At 43.3% G+C, this 25,164-nt stretch overlaps 1 protein-coding gene across 1 annotated transcript in view; it reads left to right on the top strand.

Annotated features, from left to right (window-relative positions):
• Positions 1 to 21,884, top strand: part of NAT10 (N-acetyltransferase 10) — a 29,600-nt gene extending 7,716 nt beyond the window's left edge. Inside the window, exons 11-29 of the mRNA XM_060274905.1 lie at positions 400 to 498; positions 2,850 to 2,986; positions 3,523 to 3,647; positions 4,549 to 4,699; positions 4,958 to 5,054; positions 5,662 to 5,778; positions 7,161 to 7,262; positions 7,774 to 7,848; positions 8,404 to 8,520; positions 9,760 to 9,893; positions 11,196 to 11,244; positions 12,689 to 12,785; positions 13,063 to 13,173; positions 13,565 to 13,737; positions 14,827 to 14,946; positions 15,625 to 15,723; positions 16,882 to 16,955; positions 18,169 to 18,252; positions 19,729 to 21,884. Of these exons, the coding sequence (XP_060130888.1) occupies positions 400 to 498; positions 2,850 to 2,986; positions 3,523 to 3,647; positions 4,549 to 4,699; positions 4,958 to 5,054; positions 5,662 to 5,778; positions 7,161 to 7,262; positions 7,774 to 7,848; positions 8,404 to 8,520; positions 9,760 to 9,893; positions 11,196 to 11,244; positions 12,689 to 12,785; positions 13,063 to 13,173; positions 13,565 to 13,737; positions 14,827 to 14,946; positions 15,625 to 15,723; positions 16,882 to 16,955; positions 18,169 to 18,252; positions 19,729 to 19,822 (2,055 nt within the window). The 3' untranslated portion in view covers positions 19,823 to 21,884. The remainder of the gene's footprint in view (positions 1 to 399; positions 499 to 2,849; positions 2,987 to 3,522; positions 3,648 to 4,548; positions 4,700 to 4,957; positions 5,055 to 5,661; positions 5,779 to 7,160; positions 7,263 to 7,773; positions 7,849 to 8,403; positions 8,521 to 9,759; positions 9,894 to 11,195; positions 11,245 to 12,688; positions 12,786 to 13,062; positions 13,174 to 13,564; positions 13,738 to 14,826; positions 14,947 to 15,624; positions 15,724 to 16,881; positions 16,956 to 18,168; positions 18,253 to 19,728) is intronic.
• The last annotated feature ends 3,280 nt before the right edge of the window (positions 21,885 to 25,164 follow it).

Below are 25,164 nucleotides of genomic sequence, written 5' to 3'. Positions count from 1 at the left end.
TTCCTTAGTTGTGTATTTATTTCCCATAGGCTTATTCTGCCCTTTCTTCCAGTGGGTTGCAAGGGCGGCTGACAAAACAAATAGCAATACTAACAGTCAAAGCCGTACTGAAAATGTCAAATTATGCAACCAATGGAATAAAACAACAGCAGAACCATCAGAGGGTGGAGGGAAAATTCTTATGCCCTGAGGGCCTGGTGGAATAATGTTTTTGTGTTGTTTTTTTACTTTCATTTAGCCAAAGCATGGAGTTACCAAATATGTGGAACAATTTTAGATAATTATAGCTTCAGATCTTTGAAACCAAACTAGCTATGAAGGGTTGGTGTTGTTTTTTTGTACAAGCTAGGTTGTGTTTTGTTTGGTGTTCCTAATGTGGTTTATGTCTGTCGTTTTCAGGAACACTTGGATTATGAGATCATTCAGTCTCTCAACCCTGAATTTAGCAAAGCAGTCGTCAGAGTGAATGTGTTCAAAGAGCATAGGCAGACTATCCAGGTAGATTTATCTTTGATAGAAGCTTTCTTCGGTTTTCCTTCATGCATGTGTAGACACAATTACCTATTCCTGGCACTCTTCAAATGCTATAACATCTTTGCAAAAGCTCGCTAAGGCTGCTTAACTCCTAGTTAGACTGGTTTATTAAAGCGAGTCTTCAGCGCTGTGTTTTCAGAAGACATGATATATTGTGCTACACCCAATGCCAGGCCCTCAAGCCTAGGGGTTGAATGTGGCGCCCAGACCCCTCTATCTGGCCCTTGGAATTCTCCTCAAGCGCCACTCCTCGCTGCTTCTGCTTTGCATTGTTCTTAGTGTTTTTGCTTAGCTGATTTGCTTGCCTGGATAGGAAAGTATAGAAATAAGGAAAATGTGCTCCGCCCAGCACTGGCCTGTGGCCTCCAGAAGGCTGCTCTCTCCCTCATTTAATCCCCACAACAACCTTGTGAGGTAAGTTAGTCTGAGAGGCAGTGACTGGCCAAAGGTGAGCTTCATGGCTGTGGGGGGATTTGAACCCTGGTCTCCCAGGTCCAAGAATGACTCTCTTACACTACACTGCACCCACACATTCAATTTTGCATGTGACCTGACAGTCCAGGCCCAAGGGCACATATTTTTTTTCTTTACAAAGGTCCCCAAAATTTCCACTGTGGTCCTTGGTGCTAAAATACTTGCTTATCTATGTGAAGAACAGTAAAGGTAAAGGGACCCCTGACCATTAGGTCCAGTCGTGACTGACTCTGGGATTGCGGCGCTCATCTCGCATTATTGGCCGAGGGAGCCGGCATACAGCTTCCAGGTCATGTGACCAGCATGACTAAGCCGCTTTTGGCGAACCAGAGCAGCACACGGAAACGCCGTTTACCTTCTCGCCGTTTACTTTCACTTTGATGTGCTTTCGAACTGCTAGGTTGGCAGCAGCTGGGACCAAGCAACGGGAGCTCACCCCGTCGCAGGGGTGGTCCTTGGTGCTAAAGTACTTGCTTATCTATGTGAAGAACAGTAGGATGCAGTGAATAATAATGTACAACATAGATACACTATGCTACACTTCCCCGAAGCCACTTGGTTAGTTTTGCAGCATAGGCAAGATCTGTACCTGGGATGTTTAGTCCTTGCACATGCACTGGGTTCTCTCTCTGCCTATCCCTTCCTCTCTGCCTCTAAAGCAGTGGTTCCCAACAGGTGGTCCGGGGACCCCCAGGGGTCCGCGAGCTATGCCAGAGGGGTCCGCAAGATGCTATTAGAATAAAAAATATATTGAATATATTTCGTGTGATAACAGATTTTTTGTTTTGGCCGCTTCCTGCATGAGCAGAGTCTAGCGCAAAACTAGAATTAGATAGAGGCAGTAGTTCTGCTGTATGCCGTTAGGTGGCGCTTTACAAACACTACTGTTTTGCAAAGAGGCAGCGCGCGCATTCTACTAACACTCACCTCCTCAAGATGCTTTGCGCGCGTCGGCTTCATTTGTGCGCTACTGCGCAGGTACCCTGTCTTCTCCATTCCCCTCCCTCCTCCCTGGCGCGCGCTGCCTCTTTGCAAAACAGTAGTGTTTGTAAACAAAGCGTTGTTTTTCGCGGAAGCTACAGTTCGCGTAGTTAAAAATGGACCGTTGGTTTAAAAGTGGTTCGTTAAAACGACAAAGGCCTACAGATGAAGAGGAAGAACTGTAAAAAATGTATAAATATAAAATATAAAAAGACTCTTAATTTGGCTCTCACTTTTTAATTTTAGGATTAGGAATTAATGGGGGTCCTTGTCACAATAGTGGCTCGAGGGGTCCTCGAGAAAATTTTGTTGGGAACCCCTGCTCTAAAGTATGCTAGCTCTGGTGTCCAGGTGATGTAAGTTTAATTGTGAAGTCTTTCATCCCTAGGTTAGAACATCTGCTTATACTTCCTCACAATTAGACTGTGCCTGTATTATAAAGGTGTTGTCTGTTTCTGTAACCTCAAAGTCCCCCCCCCTTTAAATCTTTTTCCTGCTCTCTGGAATTATTTTGCGCATTAATAAACAACATCAAAAATCTTAAGGAAAACAAGGTGGTTGATCTTCAAATGGAGCTAAGTCTTTTTTGGTGATCACTTGTAGCCAAAGAAGGTTGTCTTCCATGAATATATGGTCTTAATAGTGTGTCTGTAAGTGACTGTGGAGGCCAATTCCAGAATTCTGGTGGCCAATTCTGGAGCTAAGTATGAGTTAAAGAAATCATTGATATTTGTTGTGGATTCCTTTCTGGTTGGTTGAACGCTCAGCAGAGAATGGCCATCTACTTAGAAATAGTAGTAGTTATTATTATTATTATTATTATTTTAAAAAAATCACATTTTTTATTATTTCTTGACAAGTATATCCACCCTGCTGATGCTGTGAAACTGGGGCAAGCTGAGCTTGTGGTGATTGATGAAGCTGCTGCTATCCCACTCCCACTGGTGAAAAACCTGTTAGGCCCTTACCTAGTCTTCATGGCTTCTACAATCAATGGGTAAGTTCTTCGTTCTAGCTTACTTGCCTTAAATCTGCTCTAAGGGTTTCTGTGACTCTTAGCAGGACTGCTCCCACACCATACACTTAAAGCACCATGACACTACTTTAAACAGTCTTGGCTTTCCCCAAAGATTTCTGAGAGCTGTAGTTTGTTAAAGGTGCTGGAAGTTGTTAGACAATCCCTATTCCCCCCCCCCCCCCCCACGGAGCTAAAATTCCCAGGGTTCCCTGTGATTGATTATAAAAGCACTCTGGGAAAAGTAGCTTTCTGATTCACAGGCAGGTTTCCCATCCCTTGATTTCCCATCCCCTGGTTACTCCTACTTGCCTGCTGAATATGTGAATTATTTCCCTCAAAATTTATTGTGCTGTAGCTGAACACCTGATGATACTAATGCTATTTCTTTGGTCACTAATCTGTCATGGCTCACTGACGCGCATGGAAGTCTTCCCTTGATACTACAGGAATCAAGAGCTTTGCTTGTTTTGTGTGTCTCTTTTCACTCGACTGCTTTGTCTGTCTGTTATTAATAGGTATGAGGGTACTGGCCGTTCCCTCTCCCTGAAGCTGATCCAGCAGTTACGGCAACAGAGTGCACAAGCACAGGCCAATATGACAGCAGAGAACAAGGCCACGACAACGCTGAAACTGTCCTCAGGTATAGTCGCTCCACAGAGCTGAGAAACTCCAGGCTGCATAATGTGACACCCGCACTGCGGAAGTACAGCATGTACATTTCTCAGATATGTGCCAAAGAGTGGTTCTTGACACAGGAGAAATCCCCCCCCCACACACACACCAAAAAAACAACTGCAGGAAATGGATGCAAGAGCTTTGAGCTGCTGTCACCATTAGGTGTCTTGGACCTGAAAGTGTAGTGCTGAATCGAGAAAATCCAAGGCAACTTCTTGGCTTTTGTTCATTTTTAGTGCCTGGGTTGTGGACCAGCTTTTCCTGACAGGCTGCATACTTTTTTTTTGTCTCCTGGCAGTGGACAAAACAGTAGGTTCCAAGCATTATCTGCCTAACATGGAGGGCTGGCAGTGTGAGAAGCTGTAATTCGGCAGCGTTGAGAGGGCTTTCAGGGCTTGTGAGGAGGACACAACCTGCTGACGCATTCTTGGGAGTTTAATGTGAAAACACTTCCCATTTGGGGCTTTTGGAGCTGAGGGGACTCAATCCTTCATTTTTAAGTTTGTTTTGTACACTGCTCGGTTTTCTTTGTGACACACAGTTGTGTGTTTATATCACATTTTAGCTATTAGAAAATTTGGTTGAATATTCTCTCTGTGTGTTGTTTTTTAGGTAAACGTAAACCACTTAGCAATTTTTATTTCATTAAGTAGTGTAAAATGTATATAAGTAGAAATAATTCTTTCCCCAACCTGTTGTCCTCCAAATGGAAGGCACCAGTTTAGGAAACACTGGGGTGTAATAGTTTTGTTTTTCCCTATCTCCTTTGTTTTGGTATTTTGTATGGGAATTGGCCATGGACTTAATTTTTTCACTTTTGTTTTGCGCTTTCGTCTCTTTCTTTCTTTTTCTCTCTCTCTCTCCAGCCCGCTCTTTGCATGAAGTTTCCCTCCAGGAATCCATTAGGTATGCCCCGGGAGATCCAGTCGAAAAGTGGCTGAACGACTTGCTGTGTTTGGATTGCCTCAACATCACAAGGATTATATCTGGCTGCCCACTGCCCGAAACCTGTGACCTGTATCCTTCCTGCTGGAGCTTATTCTCGTGCCGTGTGTGGCCTTTAGCAGCCCCACAGGGAGTAAGAGAGATGGGAAATTGGCAGGAATTCAGTATCAAGCTCTGTTGATCGTTCCAACAGGGCAAACCTTTCAGCTTGCCAGATGGAATGATCCTCTCTCTTCTCCTGCTGCATACCGTTCCCAGGAAATTACTCCCTTCCCAGGTCCTTCCTAGAGTGAGACACAGGTGAGATGGCCCTTAACCCATGGCACTCAGATACTACGTGAACAGGGACACCCTCTTCTGCTATCACCGAGCATCAGAGACTTTTCTCCAAAGGCTGATGGCGCTGTACGTAGCTTCTCATTACAAGGTTGGTGGCACTTTTCCTGTTGCCAGCTTCTGCTGGAGATTGGGGGACCTTTGACCTTCCTTGCTGAGCTGTGGTTGGACAAAAATCATAAGTGCTTTTCCTTGTGGTTCTTTTTCTTTCTGATTCCTTCAGTTCCCCTCTTTCCTTCGGGTCACCACTGTCACCGTTGCGGACAGACTCCCAACCCTTCACAACAGTGAGAGAGGGGACTGTTGGGGGCTGGGGTAAGGAGAGAGATGGCAAAAGTCACCCCCACTGCCCTGCCAACAGGAGTGATCCCTCAGCTGAATGCCACTTGAGAAGCTCCTGCTGGTTGGAGCAAGATCAGTATTTGCAGTTGGATGGAAGAAAACAAAACCTATTTTTACATACACTCTTATATACTATATACACTCTGCTGTATCAAAATGACCCTATATAGCTTGATGTTTGATGCTGATGGTCTTCATTGCTTCCAAGAGAGTTCTCTGTGCAAAAAATCCCTCCAAAGCTTGTAATGCAGATAAATCAGAAGCAGTGAACTAGTTGCTCATCAGATGAGAAACGAATATAATTGTTTGTGTGTGTTTAGAGGACTAATTCTGTGACCCAATGGCTGTGTTTCCAGAACTCTCCCAATGACCTCCAGATGCTTTCAGATGCTCCTGCCCATCACCTCTTCTGCCTTCTGCCACCCGTTGCACCTACCCAGAATTCTTTGCCAGAAGTGCTTGCTGTCGTTCAGGTAAGAGAGGGCACAGAGGGCTGGGCGCAGACTACATTGGCTTCGCTATTGAAATTAATGGGACTTGCTGTAAATGGAACTAACAGAGCAATCCTAACCCCAGCCGGGGGCCAGCAGGGCAGAGTGGAGGGCCAGATTGACAGCTGCGTCACAAGCCCTGCTGCTTGTGTTGGCTAGGGCAGTATTGTGTCTGGGGTTTTGGGGAGGAAAAATTTCCTTTGTTGTGCCATCTCCAAGCTGGTGCAGCTGAGAGACAAAAGAATTGGATCCCTTTGGGGACTCAAAGGGTTTGATGGTCCAGTCCCAAACACCCCATTTGGGTGCTTTCTGTCAGCTAGCTCTGGTGGAAGAATTGCCAGTGGCAGCTTCCTGGGATCTCTGCCCTGGTGGAGTCTCCCAGCCAGCCGCACTTCTCTTCATGGGCAGCAGAGAGCAGCAGAGGGGCAACTGCACACCTTTCTAAGCTCTCTCTCATCAACATCAGGGTGGGTGTTTAGATTGCACCCAGAGCTTACACTGGATCCAACCCAAAGCCTTTTGTGTTTGAAGAGCCCAGATAGCAAGCTGTGGAAAATCGGGTATCTGATAAAGGCTGCAAATCCTACATCAGAGAGCTAACCTTTTCATCATTGACTGCTAGGGGAATTTACCGTATCCCCCCTATCCCGACTCCTATTTTTCGGGACCACAAATTTGCCCAAAGTTGTTGAGCTTCTTTTGGTGTGCTGTGCTGTTTGGGAAATTAACAGCATTGCACGAGGGCTCAGTTGATACAGATTTGCACCGCTGTTTCTACTTCAGGAAACTATTGTATTGGCCAGGGGGAAAGGGGAGGGGACCAGAGTATAAGCCACTCCCTTAAAAATCCACAGGCACTCACACCCATTCTGTTTTTCAGCAGCTATATCATAAAATCCAATTTTTGTAACGTCGCAACTTTAAGCCGCACTTTAACTTTCCACGGACAGAATTTGGGGGAAAAGGCGAGGCTTATATTCAGGCCAATACGCTATGTGACAGGAACAAAACAACTCCCTAGAGCAGTGGTGGCCAAACTTGGCCCTCCAGCTGTTTGGGGACTACAGTTCCCATCCTCCCTGACCACTGGTCCTGTTAGCTAGGGATTATGGGAGTTGTAGTCCCAAAACAGCTGGAGGGCCAAGTTTGGCCACCATTGCCCTGGAGGCTGTTTCAAGCTGTTCTTATGGTTGGTGTGCATATTGCAGGGAGAACTGCTTTATGGGAGCAGAAGAGGACCCCAAAAATACCTCAGACCTCTAAGACATAACATTTATGGATTAAATTGCCTTAGTCTGTTGAAGTACTGTGCTTTAGTCTAGCACTAAATCCCATGTCTCATTTATTCTCCCCACTTTTGGCAGGTATGTTTGGAGGGAGAGATCGCCCGTCAGTCTATTATGAACAGTCTGTCGAGGGGGAAGAAAGCATCGGGAGATCTCATTCCATGGAGCGTCTCAGAGCAGGTAACTGATCAGCTTCTCAGTTGCATCTCAGGTGTTTGGTGGTGTTCTGCACTTTTATGTAATATTATTCTTCAATTCCATTTGATGATTGCTTCATTTCTTCTTAATTTTTATTTCTTTCTTTTTTTCCAAATAAATTTTTATTATTTTCTCAAACATAAAATTACTAATATACAGAAAAGAAAAATAGACATCCATAAAGCAATTCATCTTTTACATTTCTATTATTATTTACTATATACATTCCATTGTTCTGCCGAACACAACTTCCTCCTTTTCCCTTCTCGGTTTTCTAAGCCATCATCATATATATTGCGCTTTATCCCATCCATATCTCTGTCATCTTTTTGATTACATTACCATATTTGAATATATCTATATTGTTTCTGTTGTAGGTTTTATGTCAATCCTGTTAGTGTCTTTATAGTCTTACAGTATTCCTTCAGATATTCCACAAACTTACTCCAATCTTTTTGGAACTTCTGGTCTTCTTCTTAATTTTTATTTCCAGTTCCAAGATCCTGACTTTGGTAGTCTCTCTGGTGGGAGAGTTGTTCGCATTGCAGTCCATCCTGATTATCAAGGGGTAATGTATTTTATTCTTCTGTTGCTAGCATTTGAAAGAAATCCTGCAAATACCATTTTTTTGGGATCTTACTTTTTTCCTGCTTCAGAAGCCTAGAGGCAGGAAAAAACAGGGTTTTTAGCAAACTGCTTACTTAAGACGCATTAGTTTGGGCCTTATATTTCCCACTACCCTGGCTTCTTTGGGCAGGATATAAATTTAAAGAAAAAACAATATGTATGGAATGTATATTCTGGTGTCTGTTTGTGTTGGAAACTTTTTCTAACTAATAATCATCTGTGGTTGCAGAGTGATGCTGACCTGGTCATGTAAATCAGGGATGAGGAACCCATGGTCCTCCAGATGGTGTTAAACTCCAGCCCCAGGCAGCATGGCCCAATGGTCAGGGATGATGGAAGTTGTAGTCTATGAACATCTGAAGGGGCCACATGTTCTTCATCCCAATGTGAAATGAGCTTGATGTCTGAAATGCTGAGCTTCCTGAAGGAGCCAGGTTGTAAGAGCTTTCTCTTTCTCAAAGGTGCATCCTTTCTTTCAAAACCCTTTTCTTCCCAGATGGGTTATGGCAGCCGAGCTCTGCGTTTGCTGCAGATGTACTATGAAGGCAAGTTTCCTTGTTTGGAAGAAAAAGTGACTCAGAAGCCAAGAGAAATTGCTACCGTGAGCAGTGAGGTAGGAAGGCTAGCTCAGCCAGTAGAGCATGAGACTCTTAATTTCAAGGTTGTGGGTTTGTGCCCCACCTTGGGCAAAAGATTCCTGCATTGCAAGGGGTTGGACTAGATGACCCTCGTGGTCCCTTCCAACTCTCATGATTCTGTTGAGATTTAATAATAATAAATAATAATAATAAATAATAATAATAATAATAATAATAATAATAGATTATTTGTACCCCGCCCATCCAGCTGGGTTTTCCCAGCCACTCTGGGCAGCTTCCAACAAAGATTAAAATACATTAAACTGTCACACGTTAAAAACTTCTCTAAACAGGGCTGCCTTCAGATGTTTTCTAAATGTCAGGTAGTTGTTTATCTCTTTGACATCTGTTGGGAGGGCGTTCCACAGGGCGGGCGCCACTACCGAGAAGGCCCTCTCCTGGTTGCCTGTAGCTTTGCTTCTTACAGTGAGGGAACTGCCAGAGGCCCTCGGCGCTGGACCTCAGTGTCCGGGCAGAATGATGGGGGTGGAGATGTTCCTTCAGGTATACTGGAATGAGGCCGTTTAGGGCTTTAAAGGTCAGCACCAACACTTTGAATTGTGTTCGGAAATGTACTGGGAGCCTGGTGTTATATGGTCTCAGTTTCTGGGTCACCTTCAAAGGTAGCCCCATGTAGAGAACTTTGCAGTAGTCCAAGCGGGAGATAACTAGAGCATGCAAACCACTCAGGACCAGGGAGTCCTCCACACCAGCCCGCCCCCTGTCCCCCAAGAACAGTACTTCTGTCTTGTCAGGATTCAACCTCAATCCATTTGCCGCCATCCATCCTCCAACCGCCTCCAGACACTCACACAGGACCTTCACCGCCTTCACTGGTTCTGATTTGAAAGAAAGGTAGAGCTGGGTATCACCCACATATTGATGGACACCCAGGCCAAACCCCCTGATCATGTAGATGTTAAAAACCATGGGGGAGAGGACGGAACCCTGAGGCACCCCATAAGTGAGGCCCCAGGGGTCTGAACACTCATCCCCCCCACCACTTTCTGGACACGGCCCAGGAGGAAGGAGCTGAACCACTGTATAACAGTGCTCCCAGCTCCTCTAGATTTGCTTTTAAGAGGTCCACATGGGGATTGCATTTTGTTTATACCTCTTCAGTCTGCTTTCCACTGAACAAGCAAATTTCAAGACATGTTTCTGGCCACTCACCCGCTTGCTAAGTGATCTGCTGTTTTTTTGTGTTGTTTTAGGCGGTCAGTTTATTACAAGAAGCTGTGATGCCTCGGAAAGATTTGCCACCTCTGCTTCTCAAACTGAGCGAGAGGCAAGCTGAGAATCTGGACTATCTTGGTGTGTCTTACGGTTTGACACCAAGGCTGCTCAAGTAAGCACTTTGATGCATTTGTATCATCTGCTGGGAGAGGCGAAGAGATCCCTGTGCCATTGTGATACCAGGCGTACACAGGATTGCATCAATAGCTTCCGGCCACAATGGACTCTTTTCTGCCTTCACTGTTGGAGGCAGTATAGCTCTGGGTACCAGTTGCTGGGGATCACAAGGGAGGAGGGCTTTGCTACTATCAGGTCCTCCTTGTGGGGCCATCCTATAGGTATCTGGCTTGCCACTATGGGAAAAGGGTGCCAGATGAGGGCTTTTCTGACGTTCTTAACAGCTACTGTATACTGAAGTCGGGTATCTGTGTGTTTTGCAAAGCATGAAATCTTCAGACCAAGTGCAATTTCTTACCTTGGGCTGTTTTGCCTGTTTTGGATTGTTCACAATGAAGGTACAATCTGGTTAAATTTGCGCACAGTAGAACACGTCTCTCAGGGGTTCTTTAGCTGTGATTCCTGAATTGCAGGCAGTTGGACTTAGATGAACCTTGGGGTGCCTTCCAACTCTACAATTCTAGGGTTCCAAGTCCTATTGAAATGAAGGGAGCGGTACAAGAACATCGTTCTGCATAGATGTGCTGTTACCGGTTACTTCAGTTAGCTTCTTCCATACACCTGGATACTATACATAAGGACTGTGCTGAAATATTCTCCAGTGTGTAGATCAAAACAACTTACTTTCATGGAATTTTTTTTTGAGTTGATTTGATCTACCCGGAGCTAGAGCAAGGACTCCCCCCATCTCCTCCCTCCCATGTGCCCCCTGCACCTCACCCGAATCTGCTCTGGAGGGTCATGTTCTGGAGGGCCAGAACAGCAAGTGATGGGGTGGGGTGGGGAAGCAGAGGGGAGATAATTATTTCTGGCAAGTTGAAATGCTTGCACTGAATGGCACAATATTGAATTGCACCCACAGATTATCCAATTTTTGTCACAGCTCCAGTGCCATTCCCTCTTCCCCCTCTTTGCTGCTTCCTTCCTAAATTAATCACAACGGTGATCACACAAGAAATGTGGCGAGGTCACAGGGCCATGGACTTCCTCACATTTGAAGGTGTTAGTGAGAGCAACAAGGGAAAGAAGAAATAAATGGAGGTGGTTGCAAGGAGTGGTGGAAAAAGGCTTGGTGTCTTTTGGTCACAAATGCCTGGGGGAAATAGTGTGTAGCTTTGGCTCAGCCCTAAGCATAAATAAATATTGTGCAATTACTTTGTGTTTTATAGACTATCAGTATACGATCAGCATTCTCTTGACGGGCTATAAGTAAGTTTTTGTTTTTCTCTTCTACCAGGTTTTGGAAACGAGCTGGATTTGTACCAGTTTATCTGAGGCAGACTCCTGTAAGTTTCATTTCATTGCTCAAGACCCCAATAGTGCTGGAATGTTTTTTGGTTCTGATGATCCCTGTAAGGAAAACAAAGATTATATTGCAATGGCAATGTGATAGCTTTTTTATAATCTTATTTTTATTATTTTGACAAAGTAATAATAATAAAAATAAATAAATAAGAATAAAAATGTGCACCCCATCCCCAGACCATTCCATTGTAACTCTCCAACCTCCCAAAATTTCAACACCTCTTGCGATGGTTTGACCCCTTTCCATTTTAACGGTAAAAATTCTACAGACACCTTCCATATCTTCTCAAAATCATTTCTCCTGCATATTCCCTATCTTATCCTCAATAGCACATGCTAATTTATCATTAATAGCTACATCTTACACCTCTTCATACCATACCATTCCATTCCATTCCATTTTATATCCACCTTGCCCCTTCCACTTCCTAGCTATAATAACTTGTACATCTGTCAATACATTTGTGAGCAAGTCCTTCAAAGTCTGTGAATCTTCCACCCCATCATAAATAGATAATAATGCTACCTCTGGACTTTTGGTCAGCTTTAAGGCAATTATTTCTGTTATTTCTGAGATAGTTTTTGGATTATTAAGCTGTAGTTTATCTTATACTCTTCAGCATTTCAAAAATGTTTGGTGTATATTTATTGAACAATCAGTTAGGCATTATTTAATTGGTTGACAGCCTTACTATAGATCCAGTGAGTGTTATTGGTTTGCCTAGGTGGGGTTTGTTTGCATAAATCAGGTGTTTGGTTTTAAAATGGTTTCATTTTGATCACTTCAGTGACTAGTTCTTTGTAGTCATCGGACATATACAGTGAAATAATAGTTTAAAAGTTTTCACTTTGCACCAATAATGTCCCTGAAGTTTGGGATTCCATAGTTTTCTAGTATACCAAGACTTGGCAACTTATAATGCTCACCTCCAGTCTGAAGTGAGCATTGTGACCCTATGGTTCTCCTCCAGCTCTGATAATCTGAGCCAGAAAAGAACTCCAGCTTGAAACCTCATCAGTCACCTGATGTGATCTGAAGCAGGATGTGATATGAAATGGAACAGTAATTTGGTTCTGAATTACCCAAGCTACCTTTTGGTTAAAGCAGAATCCAGTTTGCACTGAGACTATAGTAATGTGCTATAGTAATTAGCAGTTATTGCTGTTGACTATCTTGTGCAGGCATCCCCAAACTTGGCCCTCAAGATATTTTGCGACTACAATTCCCATAATCCCTGACCACTGGTCCTGTTAGCTAGGGATGATGGGAGTTGTAGTCCCAAAACATCTGGAGGGCCGAGTTTGGGGATGCCTGATCTTGTGTGTTTTCTGATAAACTTGTTTATTTTCTGCTGCTGTTTATTGTTGAAAAGACTCAACAGCTCATACAATGTTGCAGCTACAAGCAATACCTTTATTTTCCAGAATGATCTGACTGGGGAGCACTCATGTATCATGCTGAAGACCTTGAATGAAGAGGAAGAGAGTGAGCAGGAGAACTGGCTAAGTGCCTTCTGGAAAGGTGACTAGTATGAATGATGTTTCAGTGCTGTTTTGAGCTGCCGTTTTAGGGTTGCGTGGGTTCCTCTGAATAAAAGGTATACTCTTGCATGAAAAGTAGCCATCAACTTTAGCCCCAGTGGTGACTTTGACCCCACAGTTTCACGTGGAGAGTTGGTGGTCAAGTCCCCTTAAAAGGATTTGACAGCCCCCCACAACAAATTACTGTTAATCAGCCTTTAGTATGGTCAGTTATACATGAAGTAGTAAACCAGGTTTTGTTTCCATTTGTCCTGCAGATTTCAGGAGGAGGTTTCTCTCCCTTTTGTCATATCAGTTCAGCACTTTCTCTCCTTCGTTAGCTTTGAACATTTTGCAAAACAGGAATATCAAGCAGCCACCTCAACCCCGTAAGTAAATATCTGCAAAGCTCCCTGGAGGGCATTTTGTAAAACTAAAGAGTACTAAAGCAAATCCCAGGGGAAAAAATGCATGCATCGCATTAAAAAATAAAGAAGGTCTTCAATAAATATACACAGTACTCTGCTTACTCTGGTCCAAGAGCATTCTCTTCCTTGAAAAGCTTCTTGCATTTCCATGCTGAGAAAGGGGATCCTTTACGGAAGACATCAGATTGGCTATCCCCGCCTTACATAGCATAAGACGCTAAAATGAGCTACTAGCCAAACACTGCTCTGCTTCCTGTTCTTAACACCTAGATAGCAAGTGTAATTTATCTCTGTCTTGTTTTTCTTTCCCTTCTTGCCACTCCACTCAAAATTTAATTCATGGTTTGCTAAGCAATCAGCCGCAATGAATTAGAAGCTGTTTTTATCCCTTATGACTTGAAGAGGCTGGAGATGTACTCAAGGAACATGGTGGACTATCACTTGATTATGGACATGATTCCAGCTATCTCTAAGATGTACTTTCTCAACCAGCTTGGAGATATGACCCTTTCTGCTACTCAGTCTGTAAGTATCATGTGTTTAGCTAGCGTCTTGTTAATACAAGTCCTCTCATTTGATGGCCATTTAGCAACCTCCAAATCTTTGCTACACTTGTGACCTTGACATTTCCCCCTGGAACTCAGTGGCATCTTTGGGTTTTCCAGTTTTCCTCTTAGCCTGAAACTCATCAGGACAAGATCCACAAAGCAATTGTCTTGGAACTACATCAGGTGCCCTTGAACCCTAATTTAGAGCCCAACTTCTGAATCAAACAGTAACTGTGAATTAAGGCACTTGCTCAAGATAATCCATGCAGGTTGATTGCAGCACCCCTTATCTGAAGACCTCTCCAACCTATTTGAGGGGGCATTTGTGGCTCATATAGGCCATCAGCAGTCAGTGGAAGAGTGCAGAACGTAATGCAGGCATTGGGAATTGATTCCATTTTTTAAAAGCCTCTGGCAGTTTGTAAGTGGTGCTTTGTAGCCTACCTGCATCTTAGACTCTGTGTGTGAAATTAGTGGAGCAAATGAATGCCTTATGTTTTGTTGCCACTGAACTTGGCAAAGGGCAGTAGACAAGTGTTGCGGGAGCAAAACAGAGCAAAAGGAAAGGCTAAGGGAAGAAAATTAGAAAATCTGGCATAGGTAGATCTTGCATGTGATAAAACAGAAACAAGGGAGCAACAGAAAAGGGGTGCAGATCTTTGTTGTTGCATATTGAAGAGAGCATAAGTGATGTACTTTGTGCACAGAGGAAAGAGAGCACACTTCATAGTGGAGAAGATGTGGTCTGTGGTGGTTTGCTGGGGGACTTTGCAGTTTGTGTTTTTTGGTGGTTCACATCGCAAAGAGAGAAGAGGGGGATTGGCAAGGAATGCGTTAAAAATGAGTACGGCGTTAAAATGGTAGCAAAATGCTACTCTACCATTGATGTGATGTGATCTTCCTGGACTAATAAAAATGTAACATGGCCTTTTAAGTTTTGTGCAGCTAAATTTTTGAAAGGACAGGAAATTGCTGGTCAAAAATAATAATGATATGAAAGGGTTCTGACAAAGGCCAGACTTTTCATTCTGTTGAATCAAAGCCAGGAAACTCGCTTTTCTTCCAGGCTCTTCTTCTTGGGATTGGTCTCCAGCACAAATCTGTGGATCAGTTGGAGAAAGAGATAGAGCTGCCTTGTGGCCAATTGATGGGCCTTTTCAACAGGTCTATCCGCAAGGTGGTTCAGGTAAATATGGTTTTTTGATTGTTGCATTTGGGAGGATTACCTGTATGGTGGAACAGTGTTGGTGTCCAGATCCAATAGTATAGGATCTAAACTTAACTTCCATATGTTTTGCTTTGAACAACTCCCCCTTGTATCATAGGCTCTCTTAGGTTGGTTCTTCAGATGTGGGTAAATGTTTTTGAGGCTCAAACTCTGTATGATGCTTAGCTGTGTGTACATCTCCCTTGTTTTCTTTTTTTAATAAATGAGAAGCAGCCAAGATTTAGCAAAGTGGGGGAATGGACTGCTCAACTCGATTTCTATTCCTGTTTGTTTTCTACCCAAAATGGCACCTCCTCTAGGTGAGAAAACACTACGGTGGAAGAGGATTTTGAATGGACCAATGATTGGAAGGGAATGTGTTAAGCAGCTCCTCCCCTCCCTTGAGCATTTCACTCATTTCAAGATGTGTGTTGCACTTGACTGACCATTGTGTACTGTTTGAACATGGTGCAGAGCAGAATTTAATTTTGCCAGTTGGTTATGCAAAGTAATCTTGTATTTCTACTATATAAGGAGCCATTGCATGGATGATCATTAGTAACTTATAGGGAACCAATGGTACCACCAATAAAATGTATCAAGCGTTTCATCCTTAACCAATGAGTGACGACTCTGATGGTAATTTCTCCCTCCTAGTTGTTCAACACTATCCTGGAAAAGGCTGTGGAAGAGCAGATGGCAGTAACCAAAGACGTTGTAATGGAGCCAACTCTGAAATCCTTAAATGAGGATTTGGTAAATTGTGTTTTCATATTGAGATTCTAAATACTCGTGCTATGTATGTAGAGGTTTCTACCACCACCCCTTCATGCCAGTGCAATATTTCCTTTAATCCACACTTCTATGGATGATTATTTTGCCAATGGCTATGAGCCCTGATAGCTAAACAAAACCTCCATGTACAAAAGTAGTCACCCCTGAATATTAGACAGCAGTATTGACTGCCAGGGATGGTGGTAGCTGTGACCCTCTAGGTTTTGTTGGACTGCAAGTTCCATATCTGTGAACTAGTGGGAACTTTTGTCTGGTCTTATAAGTACTGTTTATTTTATTTATTAAATTTCTATACTGCCCTTCATCTAAGGATCACACAAAGTTTACAATATAAAGTGGTTTATGCTACAGTCGTACCTTAGTTGTCAAAAAGCTTTGTTCTCGAACGGTTGTGTCTCCCAAACGATCAAAACCCGGAAGTGACTGTTCTGGTTTTCGAACTTCCGCAGCTTCCGATTGGCTGCATCAGCTTCCTGCAACCAATCAGAAGCCACACTTTGGTTTCTGAACGCTTTGGAAGTCGAACGGACTTTTGGAACAGATTCCGTTCGACTTCCAAGGTACGACTGTATTATCTTTTGAAGAAAGCTTGCCAATAGCTTGCACCTTTTCCTATCTCAGTTTTTATAACTAGCAGTGCATAACACAAATGCATGGTGTTAATCATATTATGGTGAGACAATCTTCCTTGGAATTATCACTGCTTCATCTAAAATCCCAAAATTTCACAGTGGGCAGTGCCTTCATTAGAACTATCCAAAATGTCACAAAATAATGGCAAGCTTTAAAGTTATCTGGAACTCTTCCTCAGTCAATATGTTATGCAAAGCAAGAGTTGAGAGGACATGGGAAAAAATATAAAAAACACAGAAGTACAAAGAAAGGGCTGGATGTTGTAGCCATTAGATCAGCTTTTAGATTTGGTTCCATTATGGAATTTGCAGATGGGATAAGTGTGTCCTAGGTGCCAAAGGTATCAGGTTCAAATCTAGGATTGTGGGGCAGAGAAGCATTGGCTGCTCAGCCTTTTTTGTTGTGTGTTTGGCTTCAGAACTGTATATTTTTAAATAACCCTATTCAGCATTCATTTTTTTTTAAAAAAATGTTTTTTCGATGCAGGAAGAAGCAGCAAAAGAATTTCAGGAAAAACACAAGCAAGATGTTGGGAAGTTGAAAGATCTGGACTTTTCACAGTAAGCCTTCGTAATTTGTAGTAAATAAATCCACAGTCTCCAGGAAAGGTATCAAGAAGTCTCAGCTAATTCACCATGTCATCTAAATAGCCCAAGGATGCTACAGGGAAAATATATTCTTGCTTTGGTTTCACGTATGAAGGGCCACCCATTCATACTATCCATTGTGTTGGCTAAGGCAGATGTTGACATGATAATACAGATCACATTGCTTTGTTTAGGAACCAAATGGCTTGATAAAGCTAGCCTGATGGGTCTGAGGCACTTCAGGATAAGTTTTGCCATTTTCCCAACTTCACTTGGTCACTTCCCCACAAGCTTCAGTGGAATATGCTCAAAGCCCTGTAACCTCTTGATAGAAGTAGATGGCAACAGGGTGCCATTTTTTGTCTTATTTGTGGATGTGATCTAAGGCCTCTTGAAATACAAAACTCATGTGGCCTTCTGAGGCACAGGCCTGCGGTTCCAGAATTTTCTCACTGATGCCCTTACCAGGGCAGGCATTCTGCAAATGTTTTTCCCCTCCCAAAAGGTCACTGACTTTTTATTGTTTTCCAGTTGTGGTGTAACTCTTGTGGCTTTTTAATGAGATTGCTGTCAGTTTCTGAATGTCTTGCAAATAGGGTTTGACTATCAAGAGCCTAAAATTAATTTCTGTGATCCATTCTCCAAAGGCTGCTGAAGTTTTTTAAGAAAACACCCCCAAAACATTTGACCTTGCTTTTAATCTTCTTTTAAGGTCCATTAGGTATAGAGGGATCAACCAATCTGAATATTTGAAGTTCTTCACAAATTGCTTAGTCTCTACCATATTTCTTCTAAGATGTGGATGCAATGCCAACTTAGGTATCAAACTATGGTTAGAGGAGGGGGCTGCAGGATTGGGTCCCGTCAGCCCTATCTGCCTGCCACCTCCTTGGGCTGATTTTAATTTTGACCATACTAATAATGATGGGAGGTTTTTAGTAGTTGTTTGGATGGTGATAGCATTTGAGTCATTTGAAGGGCAGGTTCAGACGTCCACCTTTTTTAAAAAAAAAAAAACTTTCGACTTGCAGGCTCTCTTTCAGATGAATGTACCTGATCATGTTCTTTCTTGTCGTTAACCAATGCCTGCACGACAACTAGCATTGCTGCAAAATAAACCAGTATTTTCTGATCAAGGGTCCTCCATTTTAAATATTAAAAAAAACCTACAATTCTTCTCACTTAGGTATGTTATCCGAGGAGATGATGAAGAATGGAATGAAGTGTTGACCAAAGCAGGACAGAATGCTTCCATTGTCAGCCTCAAAAGGTAGTGATGCACGCTTCTCAAAGGGTTGGCAATACTGGGAAACTGAAGGATTAAATGAAGAAGAGAAAAGTTTCTATCTCAATACATTCTCTTCCATTCCCAACCAACCAGAGGAAGGAATCAGAGAAAGTAACCCTTGTACGGGTGCTACACAATATTGGGGCCACCACTGAGTGTGCCCTGTCTCACAAAGCCAGTTGTGTGGGATGGAATATAGAGCAGGGGCTTAGAAGATGGCTTGAGCCAAGTAGAGTAGCTTCTTAGTGAATCTTTTATTTTTATTTTGGAGAAGATCAGTTTGGCTCTGCATTCGACCTTCGGGTATAGGGCAGTATATAAATTCAACAAATGAAATGAACTCCTAAATCTTCAGAAGCCAAAATATTTAACTTTCAATCTCAAGAAATGTTAATTTAAGGAAGCTCATGGAAGAAGAGCTTCCCATGCGCCCTCCTGCCTGTGCATTAGAAGCTCCCACCCCCTAGGTGCCCCTTCACAAACCCTGGGGAGATGTGCAGGACGCTGTAAGGAAAAGGAAGGGATGGGCAACTTTCCTAAGTTAATGTAACTTGGTATAAAAAAATTATCTCCACCAGAGCTATCTCTAAAGTGGTTTTTTCTTCCTGCCCATTCTATCATGGAGAGACGATATTAGGGCTTAATGTATTTCACTATGCCATAAGTATTGCATGTTGAATACTGAAATAGGTGTATTCCAGTTGCATTTAGAAAAAAACGTTTCTAGACCATATTGTTGTTAAAGCATAGCTGCCAAGTTTTCCCTTTTCTCGCGAGGAAGCCTATTCAGCATAAGGGAAAATCCCTTTAAAAAAGGGATAACTTGGCAGCTATGTGTTAAAGAAATGAAAGTGTTAGAAAAATGCCTGTTTTGCATCTCAACACATGGGAAGGTCTATGACAGGCATCCCCAAACTTCGGTCCTCCAGATGTTTTGGACTACAATTCCCATCTTACCCGACCACTGGTCCTGTTAGCTAAGGATCATGGGAGTTGTAGGCCAAAACATCTGGAGGGGATGCCTGGTCTATGACATCAAGTGGTTAGACTCTCAAGCCTTAAGGCAAGGTCTTAGAGCCCTGCATAGCTCCTTTCTCATCTCAGTGTCTGCCATAAGCAGAATGACTTATGTAAACAAGCATATATAGTCAAACTTGCTTAAATCAGAGACCACTTTCTAGAGGTTGCATCTACACTTGCCCATCCATGAACAGAAGCATTTATTCTGATTATTGAAGGGACTCTGAATCCAGCAGAGGTTACCTACTAGGAGGGATGGAAGGTGGTTTTTCCTTCCCTTACTACCACCTTTCACACCATCCCCAAGTGAATCCACACACCCTTCCTGGTGATCTTCCTGCAGAAGGTGGGAGAAAACAAAGCGATATTATGTTTTTTAGCTCAAAGTGCACAATGCCCACAAGCATTTTTGTGACCGTTGTGTTATGTTTTTCTCAGTGAGAAGAAGAGAAAATCAGAAGCAATCACAATAGGATCAAAACCGGAGAAGAAATTTAAAAAGAAAATCCCAAAGCAGAAGTGGAAGAAATGATCTCAAAATCTGGGACATGGAGCACTTGTTTTGTGGGAACCTGAAAAGCAAATCACTAGGCTACAAAGAAAGCATACATTGAAGTGGGAAGACATGAAGGTTTTTCCTTCCCTTCATATAGGGGCACCCTGAAGCTAAATAGTTCAGAAGATCTTTTTTATATTATTGCTGCCAGCTCAGCATTTGTGTTACGCTAAAAGAACGGTAGAGCAGTAAACTGGATTGTTACCAGGAATTATGACTCTTAGCCTTAAAAAGCCTCTGTTTTGTGTGCCTCGGAGACCTATAAACATCTTTCCCTTCTCTTTACTATTTGTTTCCTTAATAGCAATTTTGGAGAGAGGCCTGGGCCTCAGTGCTGTGCATTTTTTATTGAAAGCTGTTTTTTTTTAAAAGAAGCGTCAGTACAATGAGCTGTAAAAACACTCTCTGGGATTTTGAAATGGTTTAGTTGCGATGAGGTGTCTGCTGCATATTATGCTTTTGGATAAAAAGGGAAGAATCAGCAGCCTGAGCACTGCCCTTCACCTTTGCGCTCCAGGTTCTGTGGTTAATTCTAGACATTGGTTTCTCCTCCTAGCCAAGACCGTCTACTGGTATTTAGAAAAACAGAGAATGTGGCAGGGAATCCTGTCCTTTTAAAAGCATCTTCCCTGCTTTTCAGTCTGGGGGGGCAGAATATTCTTACTTGATATCATGTCCCCCAGTGCATTGATTAAGAAGCGGCAATAGTGTGGGTGGGTGGGTGGTCCCAGCACTGAGGCCTTTACTGGGGGGTGGGGGTGGGACTAGAATCATAGAATCATAGAGTTGGAAGAGGCCACAAGGGCCATCCAGTCCAGCCCCCTGCCAAGACTTCATTCATTCAATTCATTCAATTTCATTCATTCAATTCATTCAATTTCTTGACCATCAAGAAGAGCTTGTACCACAAGCACCTTATTGGGTCTTCAAACAACACATATGTAGTCGGTTGTGTAATATAGGGCTGTGTCTTCTGCAGGGATATTATTTGAAACAGAGTATGATGCTGCCAAGAACATCCAGTTTTCTTCTTTCTCTCTCTTCTTCCTCCATAAAGATTTTTTCCCCTAGTCCTTACAACTGAGGATAAGCTGGATAATGTCTCAGCAGTATCTGGTAAAATATCAAAAGTGGGAAGAAAAGTTGTGATGGTCTGTGGTGTGGCTTAACTGATATCCATGGCAGCCCTCCTATCCTCTGCTAACCACAGCCTCTATAGTTTCCCCCTTCCCCGTACTTATTTAAAATGTAAATAAATAAAACGCCAGAAATGCAAGGTCTTGGAAGCGAGAGAAATGTGCAAAATAAAGAGATGAATTAAGCTGGCTTGATCTTTGTACAGTACCTTCCTTTCTGCCACGCTGCAGGTCAGGGGAATGCAGTTTGAGGGTCCCAGGGTCTGTGTTTTTGTTGGCCAAGGCCGCAGGAGCAGCACCTCTTGTTTCTCTACACGTTGAAAGCATATTTTCCAACTCACTTCAGCTTAGATTGAACCACTTTCCCTTGGCCTGAAGCATTCAGGGGTTTGAGGTCTGGCTTGACAACAGTGAACAACAGGTTTGTCGAGGATTAGGCAAGGTTGCATGCAACGCACACATAACACACTGCCCAGATGTTCCCAAACCCACAGGCCACCTAATAATAAAATCAGCTTACAGTGTGAGACTTTTAAAAGAAAGGTTTCTTTCAGTTTTGTGGCTTTTTCCCCTGTGGGTTTAGAGTATCTGTGGGTTTGTAGTGGTTTTTTTCCCCTTCCTTCCTCTCCCCAAGCTTCCTTTTAAAGCCTTGGGAGTTGAGAAGCAACTTTAAAGGCGGAAAAATGTTAAGGCTTCATTTTCCCCAGACCTGTACTGTGAATGCAGAGTTAAGGCATCTGCTGGACGTGGGGCCTTGTGCTATAACAACTAGAAATGGCCACCCTGGGACATGGAGCTGGTAAACGTTTCCAATGATACATTTTCTCAGCAGCTGCAGGCATGGAAATGTCTTCTGGCTCCCTGCACACACCTTTCAGGGTGCCATGTATGGAGAAATGTATTAGTGTGTGTGTGTGTATATATATATATATACTTCTCTGGTGGTTAGGAAGATCGTGGTGGTGGGTGATTCGATCAGTAGGAACATAGCTGGGGGTGTGATGGGCATACGGACAGCAGGGTGAGTTGCCTGCCTGACGCAAAGGTTGCAGATGTTACCTGATGCCTAGATAGCTTGGTAGCTAGTGCTGGGGAAGAGTTTGTTGTCATGGGGGAAAATGTGGTTGTGTGGTCCTGGAAGCTAAATTTAGGTTGCTAGGTAGGATTCAGGTATCCAGTGAAGTGCTTTGGCTTGCACAATAGAACTCCCCTCCTCATCCCCACATGCCTCCCCCCTAAATCTGCTTCTGAGGTTTGGGGGGAGGGACGGCCCCTTACCAGATTTAGAGGGGTTCAGGGAGAATAGAGGAAGGGGAAGCCAAACATCCTTGCGTTAGCAGGAGCATTTGTGTGGGATACCACCCTCATGGGCTATGATTGCTAATAAATGACCAAAACTATCGATGGCTGCTAGCTACTATGGCTATGTGCCGCCACGAGTGCTGGAGGTAGTATTGCTTCTGAAAAACAGGTGCTAGGAATCCTAAGTGGAGAAGATGCTGTTGCGCTCAGGTCCTGCTTGCTCCCATATGCATCTGGTTGGCCACGTGAGAAGAGCGTGCAGGACTAGGTGGACCTCTGGTCTGATCCATCAGGGCTCTTCACATTCTTAGGTTCATATCTCAGCTACTTGATAACCACAGTTGAGATCCTCTCTCAGCTCAACAGGCACAAAAATTCTGAGAGTCTGAAAGCTCCCAGGTCCCTCTTGGGCCATTTATTATTATTTTTAAATAGTCTCTTTTTATTAATACACACAGACAGACAGACATATACACGGTGCTTTTTTCTGGGGCGGGGGGGGGGGGACGGGGACACACGGGTATGCATACCCCTAATCATTTTGTGAATCTTAAGTTTGGCCTCATTGAGGGGCAGCATTTCAATATGAGTAGGAAAATGAGAGTACCCCTAAACATTTTTTTTTAGAAAAAAGCACTGCATATACATATATTTGCATATCTAGGGAGTGCCCCTCTGCATTTAGAGAAAACAGCATTATTATTTTTTGGTACTTAATTTTTGCTTTCAGACGTTTTGAATTCACTATTAAGAGGAAGCAAGTGGAACCTTCAACAAATTGTCGCAATGGTCTCCATCATCCGACAGAAACGCTCTTGTGTTCAGGGTTCCAGCTGGCCAGCCTTGCCCTTTGCTCCAGCAGTTACGTGGAGGGCCCTGCCTGGCCAAGATAAGCATAGCTATCCTATTGAGATGCATCCTGATGGGATTTCAAAAAGGACACTAATACCACTCTTCTGTTGGACCGATGGATCAACCCAGTATATAAGGTACGTGTCCAATGGATCTTTTTTGCGAGTGAATGGAGTTGAAGCCGATGTGCTGGTGTTGTGAGTGGCTCAGGCTCGCCTTTAACAATTGAAGGCAGAGGTAGCAGGAGTTTTAAATTGCTTCCAAATGCATCCTTTCGCCAGTGCTGACTGTTGGGATTAATGTACACAGATGTTCCTCTTTTATGGACTGTAGCTTACTGCCCATTAAACCAGAGTAACGGGAGGCCTCTCCTTGTGTGTATCCCTGTTTCGGGGCACTGGACCCTAATTGAAATCCTGGCTGTTAACTTTATATAAAATGAGGAAGAAAATGAACTCTGTGGATGGTAAGGTAATTACCGTAGTCTTGTAGCTCTGAGAACAGCTGTATAAGAGAATACGGCTAAAATAAAGGGCAGGTGAAGAAAGAAGATACAGTAGTAGTTTAAAAAACTTTTTTTTAAAAAAAAGCTGCTGGCTGTCCCTTGCTTCCACCGCTGCCTCATATTGTGCTGCAACATGTTAATTAAATTAGCAAAGCTATTCACATTTCAGAAACAACCTAGTGACAAAATCAATTGGTAAGAGCACCTCATTTATTGCAACATGGATCTTAAATCCTAATTACGTGTGCTTACCTAGTTTCCATAGCTAATCCTTTTATATTCAATTATATTTTAAATTCCTTGATGTTTTCATTTTTGTAGAAAATTGGGTGTGTGTTTTTCAAGCTATCTGATGGCACCGTGCAATGTAACGATTTCCATTCTGGCACTGTGGCATTGCTGCACTTCCCATTTCTGTCCCTTCTCAATGTTTTGAGTGCAATGCTATGCTACTTTACCTGCAAGGAAGCCTCATTGAGCTAAGAAGGGCCTGAGTGGACAAGCATAGGAGGTTAAACCTTCCCTTAAAAAGGCCTCTCTCTTTCTCAGCAGTGCTTTAATACTGAATGATACTGACTCCGAGGTTGCACCACCTCTGATCCATTTGAAACACTTCCTCAGCTGTATGCAGCATAACCTCTCACATCTGAACACACAGCAAAATAGGTACTCCTGCAATTTTTGCACGTTTTGACCCTTCATGTGTGAAGGAGCCTGCCTTTCATCTTCAATATCTCCAACTCTTCCTGCCTTTGTTTTGCCAAGATCAACCAGCAGGGGGAACTGTGATGTGCTAAGATGACACCATTCCAGCTGAAAAACCTTTCAAGGCCAAAGCTTGAGTCCTCCACACTAGAGAACTGTCAGTTCATTTAAAAGGGTTGGCAGGCAGACTTTTGACATTGCCTACTAGGGGTCATTCCCACAGCTCAGAGCGCCACCTGCAACTGAGTGATCTCAGAGGGGTTAGGAGCTGGGCCATTAGCCCAGGTAGCTCTCACAAACAAAGCTGGAGATGAGAGAGTGCCTCTGATTAATGAGACTAAAATGGCAAAGCTGTGTCGGGCCAGTGCTGTTCCCAGCAGGAGGCTGGGAGGTGATGTGACCTAGTTGTCAGTGTGATCATTCCTCTGCGTCAGAGAGCCTTGAATGGTTTTGACAGCTGGCAGCACCTAGCTGACTTGTGGGAGAGGTACGTTGCAGGACTGGCGGTGCCCTGGCAGGAAAAGAGGAGAAAGTTAGTGGAGCCTGTTCTTTTTGCAGCAGGAGAAATGACAGCCTGGTGACAGAGTGGTGAAAAGGGAGGAAAGAGCAGACGAAATCACCTTTTGGTAATTTCTCCCATGTATGAGGGGAGTGGCTTTAAAAAACAATGAAAAGGCAAGCAAAGGATTTGCTTATGGTAGCCTAATATTTTTTGCCTGGTTATTAAGCAAATGTGCCTTTGGTTCAGGAATTTTGAAGAGGGTGCCAAGTTCCAACTCTCAGGCTCCACCTCCTCAACCCCCCCCAAAAAAAACACC

The sequence above is a fragment of the Zootoca vivipara genome, chromosome 1, assembly GCF_963506605.1.
Source record: "Zootoca vivipara chromosome 1, rZooViv1.1, whole genome shotgun sequence".
Classification (NCBI taxonomy): domain Eukaryota; kingdom Metazoa; phylum Chordata; class Lepidosauria; order Squamata; family Lacertidae; genus Zootoca; species Zootoca vivipara.
Note: the sequence above shows the minus strand (reverse complement) of the source record. Positions and strands in the feature narration are given on the sequence as shown.